The sequence below is a fragment of the Drosophila tropicalis genome, unplaced genomic scaffold (assembly GCF_018151085.1).
Source record: "Drosophila tropicalis isolate 14030-0801.00 unplaced genomic scaffold, ASM1815108v1 contig_878, whole genome shotgun sequence".
Classification (NCBI taxonomy): Eukaryota; Metazoa; Arthropoda; class Insecta; order Diptera; family Drosophilidae; genus Drosophila; species Drosophila tropicalis.
This window is the reverse complement of record NW_027173374.1, coordinates 15,173,578-15,192,074: the sequence shown is the minus strand read 5'-3', so window position 1 is coordinate 15,192,074 and position 18,497 is coordinate 15,173,578. Positions and strand designations below refer to the sequence as shown.

Below are 18,497 nucleotides of genomic sequence, written 5' to 3'. Positions count from 1 at the left end.
TGAAAATATTCTGGTTGAGTAAACCCGTTAAACCGTTAGCCGATTTAATAACTGTATTTATATATATTTGTTTATATCCCCAAATTACATTCTTTACACATTCTAATACATCTTCATATGGCTGGTTTTTCTGTTACTGTGTTATTCTGACACTCTGCTTTGTCAATCTGAATTATCGTATTGTTTTTTTAAATCAATAAATTTGTATTTGCGTATAATTTAGATTGTTTGTTTGTTTGTAATTTTACTTGATGATTTTGCTTAAGTTTCATTTTTAATCTTACAAAATTAGTTTGGTTTAAGCTTATAACTTAGTTTGTTGTTATTGTTTACTTTACTTGTGTTTGCATTTCTCTTGTTGTCAAATTAAACATTTAGATTTGTATGAGAGTGTGTGGTTTGTATGGTGAAGAACTTAACAATTGGATGTATAAATATATATATATATATTATGTATATGGTATTTATATAGTTTATTCGATGTGAAGTTGATAAAATCAAAACGACAAACGCGGAGTAAAAGATCTGCAAGTAGTATAAAGATGATAGTTATTGGTTTCGATTGTATCGCGGGCGGTTTCTGGGGAATTCACTTTGCGATCCAGCGCACAAAGGATTAATCCAACCGCCAAGCAATCACAATCTTGTCCTCATCATCATCATCATCATCTCCCTTAGTTTATGTGCGAGTCAAAATCGAATCTAAATGTATGTAATAACTAAAACTGATTCTTGATGCGAGCAGAGCGCCACGTCAGCTGATTTATGGTTTTTTTTATGTTTTTCAAAGGCGAGGGTGGAGGCAGATAGGGTTAGGATTAGGTTCACTTGCTTCATGAGGGTGGCGGTTGTTGTTGTCGTTTCTCGCAGGTAGTTGATAACTGAGGTGTAGCGGAAAGAGAAGGTTTTCTTAAAGGTCCATGCGCGGCCAGGCGAAGGTTTGTTCCACCAACAACACCACCACTACCACTTCCACCGATACCGCTGCCACTGTTGCTGCGTCCCCTAAAGCTGTTATGCATCATGCCGGGTCCAAACCCAACTCCACCCCCACATCCGCCGCTTGTGGCTGTTGTCCGAATGGTTGTCGTCGTCATCATGGTGGTAGTGGGTCGGCCGCGTCGCTGATTCTATTGCTACCGACGATTTATAAGCCCATTGGGAGGCGTCTGTTGGCTGGCCGTATGCATCAGTTCCAGTTCAACAAGAAGCGGGAAATGATCAGATGGTATATGCGGATGGGGACAACCCACAACTTTATTTTCGCGCAGCCAATCGGTCGATACTGGTCCCAGCAGGCCCAATGGCACCATGCCAGTCTTCGTATAGAATATATAATCGATTATGCCCTTGAAATCGAATGTGTAGTTAGTATGGGGCATAATGTCTTCACTATAGGCGGAGGCCAGTTTGAAGGAATGCGTGAACTCATTCGTATCGTTCGAAAGCAATCGCTGTAAGCATGATTTATAACCCATATCCTTGAAATCTAAATGATCCATGGAAACGCGACCGTTGCCCAAAAACTCAACCACTCCGGAATCGGGCAATGAATTGAAATCACCACAAAGCAACAGTTGTACGCTATTTGAGTCATTCTTGTGTCCCGGCCGAAAGCTGTGACTCGCCTCGTCAATGATCGTCTTTAATTCGTTGCTAAGCATCATTGTTTGGATTAGTTTGACATCGCAGAACTCGGGGTCCCAGTGTATGTGGGCCGTGCACACAAGAAGCGGCTGTGAGATTTGCGTCACCTCGGACATTGGCTCCCAGGCAGTCTCTTTTACCTTAAGTAGTGCGGCCAGGCCAATGTTATCCTTGGGCATCACACGATTCAACATATTGTCAGAGCCCTCGGCATTAGCCATGGCCAATTGATTGAACTCAATCAAGTGCTCCTTAATTAGGGTGAATCTACAAGAAATATATATAGTCAGACAATTTGATCTTGTCGTTTTTCCGACTGTGTACTCACTTTGATGATCTAAAGAATATCGCACAGCCATCGACATATTTGCGCTCCACTTCTGACATTGTCTTGGCCCGAGATTTGGGTGAAAAAATTCCCTCATAACCATCGTTCTTCAGCTCCGGCAGAAAATAGTGATAGAATTGCTCTGTCTCAATCTCCTGCAAACTTATGATATCCGCTGCATAATGCCGGATCTCATCGATAATCGATTTTTTTCTATACTCCCAGCATAATGCCCACGATGGACAGTATCCGTACATTTGCCTCGTCGCATATTTGTCACAGAGCACATTATAGCACATTACCGTGAAAATGCCTAAAGATATATTCAGTTAAATTTGGTTAGAACACATCAAGAAAGTCTGCGCCCCGTGGTTGTTTTACTTACAGGCTGGTCGTGTTTTATTGGGTTTGGCCAATGGTAACCATGGTCTTTGAGGCGGTGGATTGACGGTGACTGTAAAGAGGACAGAGAGAAATCATTAGCAAATTCATATGTACAAAAATAATGTAGGTTTGTGGTCAGAGTGGGTGAAATGTTAAGTGATAATTATGAAATTAGCACTCGCGCTGCTGGACAAGGCACACACTCACAATACTTCCTCCCCACCCACTGACACACTCTGGTCCTCATCCACAATCTCTTCCCCACTAGAGACCCTCATAACTTGGCGCCGCCACCGCCAAATAGTAGTTTCTACCTTCTCAATTGCTGTGATTGCAGCAAACGGTGAAAGTGACATGCACAAGCAATCAAATTGCTTCCGCCTTTGCCTTTGGCTTGCCACCGCCACAACGAAGGGGCAGGCAAGCAGGCAGGTGTTTCTTTGGTGTCTGGTTTTTTTGTATTATTTTTTTTTTTGCATACTGCAACATGGGTTTCACCGCCAACTGCCAACGATATGACTGAGATGCCGGGGGGAGTAAGCATAAAATTGAGCCGGGTTGCGGGTGGTTTTTTGCAGAGTTTGTAGTTCTGCTTACAACATATTCATCACCTTTTGGAGCTCGAGGTCGGAGGCAGTCCATTCGAATAGGTAGAGGAACGCCAGCTATATACATACATATGCAAATTTACCTATGTATGAGGGGCTTTAAACGTGAATCGTCTGCATGTACTTGGGATCCACATCTTCCCCACCCTTCTCTCTTTCATCCTCTCTCTTACCTCTCCTGGTAGGCGCTCTCGCAGACTCTTACTGCTGCTCTTTCCTGACAATTGTTTTTGCATTTCGCTTGCTCTCTCACTCTCTACTAAACTCTCAATCTCTTTGCGTGTCGCTGCTCTCTCGATTAATTTGTGCGAACGATAACATGAGGCGAGATCCCGGGGAAAACTTTCACTTTTTAATAAAATTTTGTGATTTTTCATAATTTCGTGTTGTGGCTGATGTTGTTGTTGTTTGAGTGTTTTGTTGTTGTCTTTTACTATTTTTTATACCCTGTTAACTTATGCCTGAGGTAAAAAGTATATATTGAGTGGATTATCTTACAAGGGAAAATGAGTTCATTTGAAATTAATTATTATTAATTATCTTTGTACTACACTTTCCACTTACATATGTACTTAGTTAAAACCTACAGTACATCCTGTGTAATGAAAAAGGGTATCAAAAAGTTGGCGAATTACTTTAACTGGGCGCACCCCCTTTCCTCCTCTTATTATTCACCCTTTAATGACCACATTAACAAAACTTTGATTGCATTTTAATTGCACAATTTGTTTTAGGACACTTTTATTGTTGTTGCTTTACCAGTTACTCTTGATTATGCAAAAATTGTTATTTAATGTGGATGAGTCATCGGAAAATTACACCAAAATGTAAATAATAAAATAACAATCTACGAAATACATAAATTTAGACAATAGAAATGTGTAGTGTATTATACCGAATTGAAGAAAAATTTAAAAACGCAATTTAAATCACAGAGCGAGGCTAGAAACTCAATGCCATCACCTGTTGTGGTCATTAGAAGACATGATCTCAGCAAGGAGATACTGAGAACTGATATTGTAGTTAAGATTCTACGCAAACTAAAGTCGATCTTGTCAGAAGTTTAACTGTATTTCACGGCAAGCTTTTCACTAAAGTTAACATGCCCTTTTTCCATGTTGAGTATTTCAACAAACAGTACAAGTGTTTGTCTATGTCTTTTGGGCATAATTAGTTGATGTTGGCGGAAAAATTATGAAACTTTTACTTGACGCGTGCGCCCACGCATTCATTTTCAAAAATTGTTTGTAGGAGAGAGATTTTCGAGTAGGATGGTAAATAATTTCACCGAACTTGTGAGTGATTATTCCACGGCCAGGTGTAACAATAGATAGACCCCCCAAAAACACTTAAAGAAATCTGTATTTTAACTGGAAACAATAGACTAAGAGATACTCTTTTTTCAGAAAAAGAAAGAAGCCTCCGTTACAATGAAATATGATTCGATCGATTCGTTCATCATGGACTCGGTTTAGAGGTTTATGTCTTTTAATGTTGTTGATATACATATCCCCCCAAATGTATAGGGTATCTTAACAAAACGATTGTTTTTTCTGAAAGCAAATTAGTTTAAGCAACGAAGCATGCCGCGTTTAAGTGGCAAAAGTTTGGGGAAGGTATGAGGGAGCAGGCAGCCGACGAAAGGTGTCAGACGAAAAAGCCCAATGGGCACATACTTTATAAAAAAAATTACTACGATTAAACGCAAATAGATAAAATATATAAAATTTATATTAAGCATTCAAGACAAAAGATATGATTTATGAACATCTTCCACCCCCTCCACAAAGATTTGTGTTATCCATAAGTTTATTATGATGTGTCCCATCGAATTTCTGAAGAAGGTTTACTTGTCGATTGAATTAAGAAACTTTTTGATATTGTGGTTTGCTTTTTGTAGTTTCTCCAAATGCTGGTAAACGATTCAAATTGTTGTTAAAGACAGCAAGTGGAGCATAGCCCAAGTCTTATAGCCAAATTAAGATAATTTGGTCAAATCTTATTTCGGCTTGTCGCAGCTTTGATTGAGAATATCAATCGCAACAAAAAAACAAAAGCAGAAACAAAAACTAACCATACATGGATTATTTTCCAAAAATGTCTGCCTTTCTACTACAAATATTTCATGGCCGTTGCTTGCAGAAACAAAAACAATAACAAAAGAAGACAAACACAAAAAAGAAATAAAGTACAAAAACAAAAAGCCAAAAACCAAAAGTTCGAAAGGCAAAAACCCAAGTGAGCGTATCGAAAAAGAAAGTGAAATTCAAATTGAAATTTGGTGCGATTAAAGAAAAAAAAAAACAACTTCAAGAGGCCGTGCCAGGCAAAAGACTAGAGGGGAGGGAGCGGTAGTAAAGACGGAGCCTGTCTTTTTGGGTTAGTCAACAATTTTCGTATGCACAACATGTCGATGCACAAGAGTTGGAGGCCCATGGACACGCATGTAGACAGAGTGAGACAGAGGAGACCTGCACCGCATAGAAAATAAAAGTCAAGTCGCTGCCACTTGCCACACTTTGGAGCTGCAATTAGATAACTTGTTTCATTTGCACCAGTTTGATTTTTTTCTTCTTTTTCCACCACTTGATTCGCAGCTTTTGCACTGCAAATGATTGCCAATGTTCAATGGCATTTGGTGGTGTAGATGTTGCTGGCCCCACCAGTCGCCAATCTCCATCGATATCGACGACGCTGCTGCTGCCAGTTACCACTTATGACAATAATGAAACAGAATTTAAGGTGCACTTCATGTATATGCATTGGCAGCACTTCAACTTTACTCCAACTCCATGTGACTGCTGCACTCCATCCATTTGAGAGTGTGTGAGTTTGTGTGTGGATGGGAAACCAGTTGGGTAGCATTTTGTATACCCTCTTTCAAATTTATTGGGGTGGCATCGGTTATATAAGGCTAACGATCCTAAAAGGTATCCTTATCAATATAGTTCTTATAAAATGATGAAATGAACACATCAGCTATAATTGTCTTTGGCACCAAATTTTTTTCCCAAATTGGCATAAATTGCATTAAAAAGTTACTACCCACATTCAATATTCAGTCTTTCCTTATTTAAGTGGGGATGCCTAGGAAAACTAGTTGTGAATTATAACTACATTTAAAACGAAGAGAGAGTTGGACTTGGATTTTTATTGTTTGTTCATGATGTCAATGGGTATACCAAAGGTCGAATCTGTAGCCATTTTCAGATCTAAATATTATTTGAATTGTGTGGTTACTGAGATGAGTGGAACGAGCTCCATTTAGACATACATGCATGCATGTCTTCAAGAGATTCAAATTCTGCTGCGTCACATGGAAAATCAATTGAAAATTGTGCGCACAATGATTATGCCGAGGCGAATGGACGGGATCATCAGTAGTCAGTTTTTAGCTTTTGATGTGGTGGGGGGTTTCTTTCCCCAAATACAGAAGAGAAAAAAGAAAAAATCGCGGGAGTTAACTCACGCGATGTATGATCAACCATTCCATCCATCCATCTTCAACCCCCCTTGACCGTAGTGCTGCTTGGTTACGTTTATTTCTCATTCGCTGATCCACTTTTAAATCTTTTGCGCACTTTCTCTCTCTCCCGCTGTCTTGGTCTTGGTTGTTGGTGGTGGAAAGTTTAAGTGTTGGTGGCAATAGTGGTGGTGGTAGTTGAAGGTGGCCCCATCAAGCGTTAGTTAATTCCAACAGCTGGCAAGGTGATATGGGCAATATTTGAGTATCGCTGACATTTATTTGCCCACTCCTTCTACCCTTCCTTCTGAATCCCCCCTCGAACCATTTCATTTAACTTTCTAACCATTTGCACTTCCTTTTACGCAACAACAACCTTGATGAAAGCAAAAACCTTAAAAAAAATAAAAATGAAAACGAAACAACAAAAACAAAAACAGGCTGATGGTTGGTTGGTAGCCCACTTCCGGCTTCAGAAGCCGTCGAGACGAGCTCGCATACATTTCCGATTTTTATTTTATTTCGTTGTTATAACAAATATGGGCCAATTATGCCAAAAAGCGATGAACAAGCAAACAAGATACAAAACGGAAAAAGCTTTGGCATGACAAAGCAAAAAGCAAAAACATGACCAACAATAAAGACGAAAAAAAGAGGTTCACATTTCGTAACCGAAATAACCGTTAAAAATTCAGAAATACAAAAAGAGTTGGGTAGCACACGGTGGGAGGGAGGGCGGTGGGAGGAAAGTGCCAGCAGCAGGCAGAGGTTTTAAATTAACAGCTGTCTGTTATTGTTGTTCCCAGTTTTATATGTATTTATTATTATGATTTTCTTCTTCGTTTTTTTTTTTTGGCACTAATATCATCATCATCATTTGTGATCTTCTTTTTGAATTGCAGTTATAAATACCGGTTCCACGTTAAAAATAAATCATAAAATTGTTAAGTCTTACACAAGAGATGAAGAGAGAAGGGAAAGGAAACAATTGTGCCTCCGATTACTGGTATATATTCTTGATCACAATCGCAATTTATATAGTTAGAGATCTGTTTGTTACTGTAATTAAGACTCTTTAGTATCCTAGACACAATATCTTCAGGATAATTCCTTCTTTATAAACCCTTTAAGGGCCAAAAGTGAAACCCCATTTCGATAGATGTATTATACATACAAATATGGTCGATAATGTTGAGAAACTGTGAGAACTGATGCATTTTTTGCTGATTTGTCTGCAGCAAAAACTAGAAGCCAAATTTAAAACTGTCATTCAAATAAAAAAAAAAACGAATAGATTTTGATATAAACCTAGATATCAGAATTTTGAAGCTTCTCCTGGATTGGGCTTAGATCGATGGTTTTAGGCCCACTCTCTATTTGATGAAGAACCTCAAGCACGGACATCCGAATGATGATTCGTTGCCTTTTTAGCCTTTTGGAATTCAGGGTATTAAAATAATAACCAAAATTAAACTGGCTTGAACCAATTAAACGATTAGGTAACAGTTACAACAATAAAGTATATATGGCACACACACACACGCACGCACAGTAAAAATCGTCATCAGCAAAAAGGCAGAGGCAACTGCCGCAGACAAACCAAGTTATAAACCTACATAAAGTAACACAAAGAAAAAAAAAAACAACCAAGAAAGAAGTGGAGGAAAAAATAAAATAAAAAATTAATTCATGTTGTGCTCATTTCGTGAGTGAACAACAACAGCAACAAATAATCGTCGACGTCGTAGTGAGTTGCAACAACACCAGCAGCAAAACAAAAACAAAAAACCAAGTATATACATATATACTGTATATATTGTTAACACCAAGAGCTAGCTGCTGGCCAGGCGGCTGCTTGGCCATTAGCAGTTAACAGACCAAGTTTGATTTAAACCTTTTAGATGCGGCAGCCTCTGACTTGGGCCCTTCTTGTGCAGCTTCTTTAAGTCTTTCTTCATCCAACACAAGAAAAGCCTTACGTCATAAACACACACTTCTTCTTCTTGTGCCCTTTTGGAAGCGGAATGATGATTTCGTCATTTGGCTTTAGAGACAATACCCACATACATATGTATGTTAAATGATTGCCAATGATGACAATGACGTTGAATTATGATTTGTGTGTCTTTGACTTCGTGCTCTTCTCACTGTGTTACCTTTCGCTAATTAGTATGCATACACACACACACACACAGAGTAATGCCATTTAATCATTACAGATTGATTGATAATTCGGTCTAACAAGCAGAATTGAAGTACTGAGAATTCTCTATTAATTGAACACCATGTACTCGGTATTATATTTTGAATTTGACATGACTCTCTAACCAAGAAGACTTTGAGGAGTTTTCAAGTCTGTTAAGAGACGACGAGATGATCAGAGGTAGTTTTACTTCTTTTGCTCTAGTTGCTCTCTTCACGTACTTTATGCTGAAGAATTTTTGTTAATGTGGCACAAACACACAACCATCAACAACTCGAAGAAGGGGCAGAAAAGCAGCTTACCACACAAAAAATAGTCTGTGAAAATCTTAAAGTCAAGTCGACAACAACAACAGAAACAGCAACGACAACGACAACGAAGCAGACGACTTTAAAAGTGGAAAATAAATGTAATAATGGCATTTTGTGTTGGCCGTTAGGAGTCGGAATTCTTAACTGTTTGACATTTTGCGTAACCTTTTTCCATAAGACATTTGACCTTTAATGCGCGGGATTAACAGCATTTTCCAGCTCGACAGGAAGTTGATGAACTCTTTTCTCTCTCTTGATGAGTCTGGCCCACTGAACCGACCAAGTTAATTGGCAGGCGCAACTTAACTTTCAATTTCATGGCAAAGAGATGTACAATTTTCCATCAGCTTGCTAGAAAACGAGAACAAGTCAAGAATAAACAGCACAAAAGACGACTCTCATCAAAGCAAAGCGAGTAATGGACCAAGAATCGCTTGAGAATCCGATTTACTGCCATTTAGATATGAAAGATCTCCATTAAAAGAAATAGAAAACTAATTGAAATTACCATAATTTCCCTCCTCTTCTTCTGGGAAATAAATATTTAGTTAATTTCAATTTGCTAGAGAAATTTATTATGCAGTTTATGTCGCGCGACAAATTTATGAGATTCGACCGTAAAACGTGTATTGGTAGAAGGAAAACAATTATATGGTAGACACTAAAAATGTGGGGACAGACACTAACAGAGATGGCCCCGCTTGGTTGGCCCCGGCGGCAAGAACAACAACCACCAACAGCAGCAGCAGTTACTACTAAGAAGCAGCAACAAAACGTCGACGCATTTATTGACATGGCCAAAAGACATTAGCTAGTCGTCAGTCAGTCAGCCAGCCAGCCAGCTAGCCAGCCATTGCCACCGTCGCACAGCGTCTCGTCTCCGTCCATTGTAGCCGGCTGATGGTGCAAACAGTGTTGCAAATGACCCAATTATCCACTGACCCACTCAACAGAAGCTTTGTCCGGACCTGAGCGAAGTTGCTTTGGTTGTGAAAGAGAAAAAAAACCCAATCTTGGTTTTTAGAAGCAGCGCAAACTGTCTTGGGGTCTTAGATTAACTCTTGAACGGACCGGAGACACTCCAAGAGAATGGTCAAAATGGCATAGATGAGAGATGATGAGACCCTAAACTGGAGACATTAATTAGCCTAATGACAGGCACAAAAAAGAAATTAATTTGCCGGTTACGGTTATTACGGCGCTTCAAGAAAAAACTATCTTTAAAGGTTTTGTTCTTTCACATTTTGCGAAAACTTTGAAATTAAGTGATTCCGAAAAAATAGGTGAAAGGTATAACGACGATGAGACGCGACTACAAACAACAAAAAGATCTTCACAACGGTTCAAAATGCTTGCCCAAGAGATTTGTTTGCTAAGAAAACAATAAGTCTATGTGACCAGCTAATGCGTTCGGGAGAAAGAGACTTGGAGATTGGGCGAGGCTTGCTCCCCCCAGGAACACTTCTGCGGCCCATCGAATTGGATGGATGCTTTCTTCGTTGCGTTTTCCAAAACGCACACACAAAAGAGACCTGGAGCTTCCACTTTCCCAGAGAACAGAGATCCAAACTCAAAACTCAAGTGTACTTCATTAGAAGATGCAGTCATGTTCGGAGTTCATTTACCATTTCTTCTTCTCATTCTTTTTTTTTTTTTTTGGGGCTATCAAAATATCAATCGACGAATGAGTGAGTGAGTTATTAGTCTTTTGCTTGTTGTATATTTCGACGTTTTCTGTTTATCTTTTTTTATTGAGTTCTCTTTTTTCATTCATTTTTTTCTCGTTCGATCTCAATCAAAATAGTAATAAATAAGTTGCTTGATCATCATAATTATATTGTGTTGTTCAACTATTGTTGTGATATTTGTGCAAAAACGATGCCAACTTACAGACTAAATACAAAATACATATGTACATACAAACATATGTGTGTATGTATGTATATATAGAAATGAAAACATAATAATAAATAGCTAGTGAAAATATTAATTAAATAAATTAGCTTCAAAGTGGTAATTTCTATCTGGGGAATGGTAACAACAAATGACTGACTGACTCTCTGTCTGCCGGAACTTGCCAATGGAAAACTGTGACATTTTTCCAAGCAGCCAGCAGCAGGCAAGCAACCGACTCAATTCAAGTTGGAAAATTTCAGACAATTTCTTCTCTCTGCGTGTAGTTGGAGTGTGTGTGTGTGTGTGTGCGAGTCGCTTGTGAGTTTCTTTTAATTAAAAAAAAAAAAAAAAAAAAAAGGCGAAAACTTTTACTCACAACAACAACAACACAAACAACACCAACAAATAGCAAACTAAGCAGGTAACTAGGGCTGCTCTTGTCTTAGATTTTATGGTTGGCGATCTCATGTTTTTTTTCGGTTTAGTTTAGCTGAATAAATAATCATGCACATGAAATTGAAAAAGCTTACAAATTATATACATGAAACCCCAAAAAGAGAAGAACAAGTAAACTGAAACCCGATGAGAATTTCTAACATTGAAAAGAAAGGAAATCGAATGCAGATTAATGCTTATAGAATAAATTAATAGAAATTTAATTTCTCTCAACTAACGGAAGGAATAACTAAACTATTAAAAATAAATTAATTAACATTCCTTTTTACACCTAAATAGAAAGAATGAAAGTGATTGACAGACTGATGAAACGGGAATATTAATATACTGAAATCTGCAGGTCCCAAACACTTGGCAGAGATCGTTTTCTAAGTCTACTTAAACACTAAAAAGTTCACTTTGTAGCGCATCGATTATCATATATGTATATATATAGTACATTTAAGCAATAACTAATTATCAATTAATTTCACACAAAAAATAAACCAAACCAGCACGACTTAAACAATAATAATAAAAATAAAACCCGCACAAAATATGTATGAATCTAATAGGGACAAAAAAACCATATCGAATAGGAACCTGGCTTTTAAGACCGCGACCCGAATTGAACTTTTTCTTGTTTTCTTTTCGATTTTGTTTTTTGAAAATTTAACCAAAGAGAGAACACTGACGTTAATGCACAAATAACAACAATAATAACAACGACATTTACATTAAACCAAAAATACAACTACTACATTTAAATTTGTAAGTTTATATATGTATATAGATTTCTATGATTATTTTAACTTTGTTCGCTGTTTTTCTTTTTTGTTTTGTCTCCCTCGAAAAAATCTACATAAGACCACGACTGTCTTGCCATCTTGTCTGTGGTCTTGGCAAAAACAAAGACAAAAAAGATACGTCGCCTCAGTGAAAGTGAAAGTTAATGTATGTATATAGGTGTGTATGTGTGTGTGTTTGTAGTGTTTGTATGTACAAGGTTTCCTGGCACGACCATTTCCATCTTCTGCGCTTGGTGGCGACCCGTTCGGATGACTCTTTGCTGTCTCTTGGCCTTTTGTTAGTGCTGCTTCTTCGTCTTCACCTTCTTGATTTAATTGCTTTTCTTTTGCTTTTTTGCCTTTTTTTCTTTCTTTTTGTTCGATTATGTAATATGAAATTTACATTTCCTTATCCAAGTGATGGGAGGTGATGCAGGAGGAGGAGAAGACACACCCACGGCATGTCGTTATAAGGTCTCACGTTTCCAATTAGCTCAAATTTCCAAAACTTTCATCCGTTTTCTGTTTTAAGGGCTTCCATCCATCCATCCAACCAACCAAACTGACTGATCGTCGTTTGGGGTTCGTTTTTCTTCATTTTTGATTAGTTTTTCATTGTCGTCTCTCGCGTAGACGGCGTCACGAGATGGTGGAAAATGGTGGCTTCAATTTCCCCATGCTGGTGCCCAGAATTAGTTTTGTGGGTGTGGTTGTTTTGTTGTTGTTATTACTGTCGCCGTCGTCGTCGTCGTCTTGGCTTAGTATGGCAGCTGCCAGTTGGCTGTCATCGTGGTTGCCATGCCACAGCAAGTCGAAGCAATTGTTATAAAATTGCTGCTGCTGCTGCTGCGATTGTTGCTGGTATGCAGTTGCTCCCTTGCCGCCTTCATTGGAGTCACTGTAGTTCTTGTTGTTGTTGCAATCCACTGAAAAATCCAAAGATGTGGGCGTTGCTGCATCCGTCAAATTTAAATGCTCAAAGTTAAAGACCAAACCCGTCGTCGAATCGCAATTATAGCTGCTGGCACTATCCAAACCGCTGTCGCTGCCTGAACCAGCAGCACCACCACCATCACCACCATTGAATTCATTACTAACACTGCAGGTCTCGATGAGTTTTCTTGATATCTCATTGATGCTTTCATTTAACAATGATTCGGCATTAGCCACTCCGCCATCGCCAATATCCACGGATGTTGCCGATTGCCTATGCCTAAAGCAATTTTTGAACAAATCGTTTGCTATATTAATCCCACTCAAAATGTCGCCGTAGCCAGAATCATCGCTAAGACATTGCGTGGGACCTGTCACCGTAGCTCTACCAACTCCTTCATGCTGATAAAGTTGATGATGATTGTGGGTCTGACCCACTTGGCTACGTTGTGAGCCAATGACGCCCACAATTTCGGCACGTTTGCTATGCCCAGTGATGGGTGCGAACTCCTCCGTTGGCTCTTGGGATATGCTATCGCAAGAGCTATCCGAATGTGTAGACGCCACAGAAGATGACGACGAGGAGCTCTCTCTGCTATCCTTCTCACTGTGCGAGGCATCGGAGAGTGACCTACGCAATGGATGGGCCCAAAGGGAGCGCAAGGGATCGCAATCTCGGCAAAAGCAAACACCATGGCTATGATCATGTTGCCATGAATGGCTGCCGTTTCCATTTATAGTGGGCAAAACCTGAGAACGGTCCAGTGAATGATTGAATATCGTACCGGAGGCGGAGGATGTCACAAAGTTTTGTCGCAGCATTTGTGAGTGCTGCTGATGATGATGATGATGAAATTGTTGCTGTTGTTGTTGCTGTTGCTGCTGTTGATGATGGTGATGAAGATGCTGGTTATGCAACTGATCTGTATCCAATTTAATTAAAACACCATTGGCCGGCTTACGGTCTTTTTTGCGGCGTTTTCGTGGCTTTATTATACGTGGTAAGCATGTCTGATCCTGATCCATCTGTGCACTACCTTGCGACATAATAAGTTTTTCATTATGCTGCTGCTGCTGTTGCGTTTGTGTGGGCAACACAGCTGGGGCAGAATTTTGATACCGAAGGGCACGCGATTGCTTAAAGTTTCCACTTGGCGGCTGAGCCTGATAGGTGGGCCAACAATGATGAGGATGTGGTTTATGATTAGCACCGACGGTTTGTTGTAGCAGTGGCATCCCAGATAATTGGGATACAGCAGCAGACACCATTGTTGCAGTTGGATTTGCTGTTGTTGTTGTTGGCGGAGTCGGCCATGTTTGTGGCACCACCGATTGCGGTGGACCGGACGGAAGAGGCTTGGTTAACTTTCGCAGTAAGCGTTGGCGTTGCGATAAGTGAGATGTTGCATTTGATATTAGAGGAATGCCAGCACATTCGTTAATTCTCTGCTGATTGACCATTGAACTAGGCATATTAAGACCATAGTTGGTTGGACCAGGCCATTGAATGGGAGTGGGCGTTGGTGGTCCATGATGTTGTACATTATAGCATGTGGGTTGAGGCGTTTTCGGGGCGCCGGCAGAGGTCCAGTTTGTGGGAGCTGTTGGGTATCTAGCAAAAGGTCCTGCTGCTCCTAATCCAGCTATGCAATTTTTTCCCAAATTGTCTGGCACACCATAAACGGCTACATGCGATCTCATAATCCTGCCGATTGACTTCTTTTGTGTCTCAGATTAAGGTTTCGATTGCACATCACTTGGCCGCTTTAATTTCAACACTCAATGATGCATTATGCGAAATAACGAAGCAACGAAATGAAAAGCGAGCTCCGAGAAACTGGGACAAAGCAGTTTCCACAGTTTGTCGGTCAATTACGAAACACTACCACCACCAACAGCCGATTGAGAGCATGCGCAGCGGCGAAAAGAATAAGTGTATAAGTTGCGGTGCGAGTTTACGGCACGACGCGGAGTAAGTGCGTCCGCTATGTAGCCAATCGTTTGGCAGACTGAAGGCAGTTGAAAAATACAATACAAGCTTTTTCGCCGGCTGCCGATGCCAATGCTAGTGCTGCTGCTGCCACTGCTGGCCCAAAACAAAAGTTAACAGTAAAAGCCGTTATGCTGGCTTATACTGGTAATCTCTCTCGCTCACCCGCTCTCTCAGTCACTCTCTGAGCCTCTCTCAAGTAATATCAGTCGGCTCAAACAAGTTGCTGGTTTCTCTCTCTACGTAGCTCTCCTTCTCAGTGTCAATCTCGCTCTGCTTGTGACTCTCTTTCTCTCTCTCTGTCTCTGACAGCGTGCCAACGTCCAGCGGCATTTGCGTGTCGAGGTCGTGCAGTTCTTTTAAGACTCTGCCAATTGTTGTAATTGTTGCATTCAATTAAAAATAATGATAACAACAACAAACAAGCATTAACATCACATATTTTTGGCATTAATGAGTGAAAAAACCATGAGTTTGAACTTTAATTATTGTTGCCAAGCAGGTCCCACTTCATCCTGATCATAATTAAAAACAAAAGGTCCATAAGAGAAGAAAATCATTTGGACTTAAACTATGATCTGTGATATTCTGATATGATAGATCATTTGATCGTTAGTCTGGGCAAATTAACGTTCAAATAATCCTTTATATAGTTTTAATGTAGCCTACGCAAGGGTATCCACAATTTACAATCTACTCCTTTCTAGCAGGGTAAAACTTTCTCTTTTTATGTGCCTTTTGACTATATGTATGTATTTGATTGGCCCACCTTTTCACCCTCTCTCTCTCTTTTACGCACAAAGGGGTTTCCACAAGCAGGAGCGGTCCCCACACACATACGCATACACAAAGGAATGTATAAACGACTCAAGTGTCGGAGACTCACATGACAAGTTGTCCAGCATGTAGGTGAGCAGTTTTTGAGTTCCATTTGGTTCATTGTAGATGTTCATGAACTCCTTTTGCAGCGGATTGCCCATCAGACCCAGTATGACCAGATGAAAGAGCTTGCCAATCTCATAAGGCAGCACGCGCAGAAAGTTGTTGTTGAGTAGCAATTCCCTAAAATGGGACCATACAAATGGTTAAGTGAAAACTCATCAACTCCAATTAGATGGTCACCCAGGGAGGGATGGATGGATCGATGATATGAATGCATACCTCAGTTGAATTAATTCGCCAAGTTCGGCTGGTAGACTCCGTAACTTATTACTAGATAAATCCAACGTCCTCAAGCTAATCAACATGCCAACATCGGCGGGTAATCGCAGCAGTTGATTATCATTCAAATAGAGGGCGGTCAGATGTTCAAATTGCCACAACGAAGGACTAATGTTTCGAACGCATCCTGTATAAAAAAATTAAAGGATTCCGTTTAGATTTAAGCTAATGCTTTTATAAATACTAACTTTTATTTTCTGTATTTTTCATTTTTATCTTAATACAAAATACGAAAATAAAATAGAATTTTATATATTACATAAAACAAGAAAAGGAAAACAATCAACAAACCTGTTATCTCTAGGCCACTCCAATTTGTCTTTTTGCCGGCAGCAATATCCTCAGGCGATAGAAAGATCTGCTGTCTTCGATTAGTGCTATCATATTTGTCTTTGTTACGAGACATTTTATAATGATTGCCTATATACACAAGTGTAGGGCATAGCATGGGATAAATGGGATAGGCAGAGAGACAGAAAGAGAGAACAGTAAACCGTTAGAAAATCATGAATAAAGTGTTATTTGGATAAATTTGTTTGCACTAAAAAGTTAGAAATTAAACTCTCGCATTAGCAACAAAAATTACATTTGGAGCAACATTTTTGTATTTTTTTCTGATTGTTATTAATTGCATGTTATACAGATTATTGAATAATGTAATTAGATTTAGGAAATTGGAATCAAATTATAACCTTTCATAATAACCGCCTGATGATAAGCGTCTCTGCAAAATATTAATAAATTGATTTTAATTATTATACTGTATATTAGTAAACAAAGATAAGTAAACATATGTATGAGGAAGAAAGTCGCTTGGTGGTGGAGTGGTTCGGATGGACTGGGGGAGGGATGACGGGAAGAGGTAATAAATGCAAAACGAAAGAAAAAGGACAATTGCAAGCGCGCGCAAAGTGCAAGCACACACACACACACAAATGTCTTTCTCTCATATACACACACATATATATATTATATATATATATATATGTCTTTCTCTCATACATACACACACACACACATACACTTGAGTTTTTGAAATTTTAACAGTTAAATTGGTTGGAAAGCATTTCGGTTGTATCGTTTTAGTTTTTACCGCAAAGAATTTTTTTTTCACTTTTTGCCGGATTCCTGGCTACAAATTCAGGAAAGATGATGACGATTATGATGATGTCCAAGTTTCTCTCGCCAAAATTTACTCGCACGTTTGTCTCCTTTCAATTAAATTTAATTTATTAATTACTCAAACTTATAAATTTTGAAAAGACCAAAACGATTACTGTATGGGTGTTCTGGTATACTTGTATTTGGCGTAGGTGTGAGTGTCCGTGTAGGTTAGATGTACGTGCAGACTGACTTGATTCCTGATGTTAAGAATAGTCACAATAATTTCGTTCTTAAAAAGAAACGTTAAAACAATACGCGCCGTATACTGAAAATTTGATTTGAAGTTTTCTTTTTATATTGTTTTGTTTTTGATGTACTTTTTGATGCCTTTTATTATTTTGTTAATTATTTTGTTTCGGATACCTGTGTTTATCATGTATCGAAATGCATTAAATTGACCGACGAAATTTTGTCTATTTTTTCTTTCTCGTTTTGGCTTGCCTTTTCTTTTTCTGCGCCGCTTGCTTTCCATTTATTATTTATTGCGCGATTCGTTTTCATCTTCTATTCTTGTTTTTGTTGTATACATGATGGACTGTTTGAGGGGGCTGCCCGGGTAGTTACCACTTGAGTTTTTCTTCTTCGTTGTTTTTTTTTTTTTTGTTGCTTTATTCAGTTTATATCTTAGTAATAACTAACGGGTAGGGTTTATGTGTTAACCGAAATACGTTAAACATTGAAGTAATATAAATTTCTTAAATATTGATGGAAATTTCAATGTTTCATTTGTAGATAAAAATGAGAAAACAAAACAAGCGCGCGCACACATACACACACACACACACACACATAGACACGCACACGTATCACACACACATTTACACTTTTCTCAATTGGGAAGGGAGTTGGGGGTGTCGAGAGGAAGATAAAGAAACCTTCGTACTATTTGCTTTGCTAGCCACTTTATAACTATAATTTCGTTTAAATTTGTATATCACGAAGCTTTCGTTTTGCTTTTTCTTTGACTGCGGTCCAAGTTTATTTAATTTGCTGTTAAATTAATAATTTTAGTTGCAGATCTTGGTCGCGTTTCGTTTTTTTGCATTTCTTTTCCTCTCCTTCTGCTCAATAGTGTTGCCATCTGCAAAATATTAATCGAAAATCGATAATAAAACAAACCGATAAC

General features: G+C 38.9%; 2 protein-coding genes across 6 annotated transcripts; both read right to left on the bottom strand.

Moving 5' to 3' along the window:
- Nucleotides 1-43: 43 nt before the first annotated feature.
- On the bottom strand, nucleotides 44-18,445 carry twin (CCR4-NOT transcription complex subunit 6-like twin). Of its 5 annotated transcripts, none has more exons than XM_068301890.1 (8): nucleotides 18,247-18,445; nucleotides 16,900-16,931; nucleotides 16,499-16,627; nucleotides 16,148-16,334; nucleotides 15,873-16,048; nucleotides 2,361-2,429; nucleotides 1,976-2,288; nucleotides 44-1,914 (listed from the first exon to the last, which is right to left on the bottom strand). In XM_068301890.1, the coding sequence occupies exons 2-8, from the start codon at nucleotides 16,904-16,906 to the stop codon at nucleotides 1,137-1,139; spliced, it is 1,659 nt and encodes a 552-aa protein (XP_068157991.1). In that variant the 5' UTR covers nucleotides 16,907-16,931; nucleotides 18,247-18,445; the 3' UTR covers nucleotides 44-1,136. The 5 variants fall into 5 exon arrangements, with proteins under 5 accessions (XP_068157991.1, XP_068157989.1, XP_068157988.1 ...); XM_068301888.1 differs by having other exon boundaries at nucleotides 18,255-18,445; XM_068301887.1 differs by lacking the exon at nucleotides 18,247-18,445 and adding an exon at nucleotides 17,301-18,053.
- On the bottom strand, nucleotides 10,651-15,864 carry LOC137585875 (uncharacterized). Its single transcript, XM_068301886.1, has one exon. It carries the CDS (start codon nucleotides 14,695-14,697, stop codon nucleotides 12,703-12,705), a length of 1,995 nt encoding a protein of 664 aa, XP_068157987.1. The 5' UTR covers nucleotides 14,698-15,864; the 3' UTR covers nucleotides 10,651-12,702.
- Nucleotides 18,446-18,497: the final 52 nt, after the last annotated feature.

What these genes read in the sequence shown, in the direction of transcription:
- LOC137585875 (XM_068301886.1), bottom strand. Translation starts at nt 14,697, where the DNA reads ATGAGATCGCATGTAGCCGTTTATGGTGTGCCAGACAATTTGGGAAAA.
- twin (XM_068301890.1), bottom strand. An exon ending in GAGTGGCCTAGAGATAACAG is followed by an intron (nt 16,335 to 16,498) that starts GTTTGTTGATTG and finishes TTTTTTATACAG; the next exon opens with GATGCGTTCGAAACATTAGT. An exon ending in CAATAAAACACGACCAGCCT is followed by an intron (nt 2,289 to 2,360) that starts GTAAGTAAAACA and finishes ATATATCTTTAG; the next exon opens with GCATTTTCACGGTAATGTGC.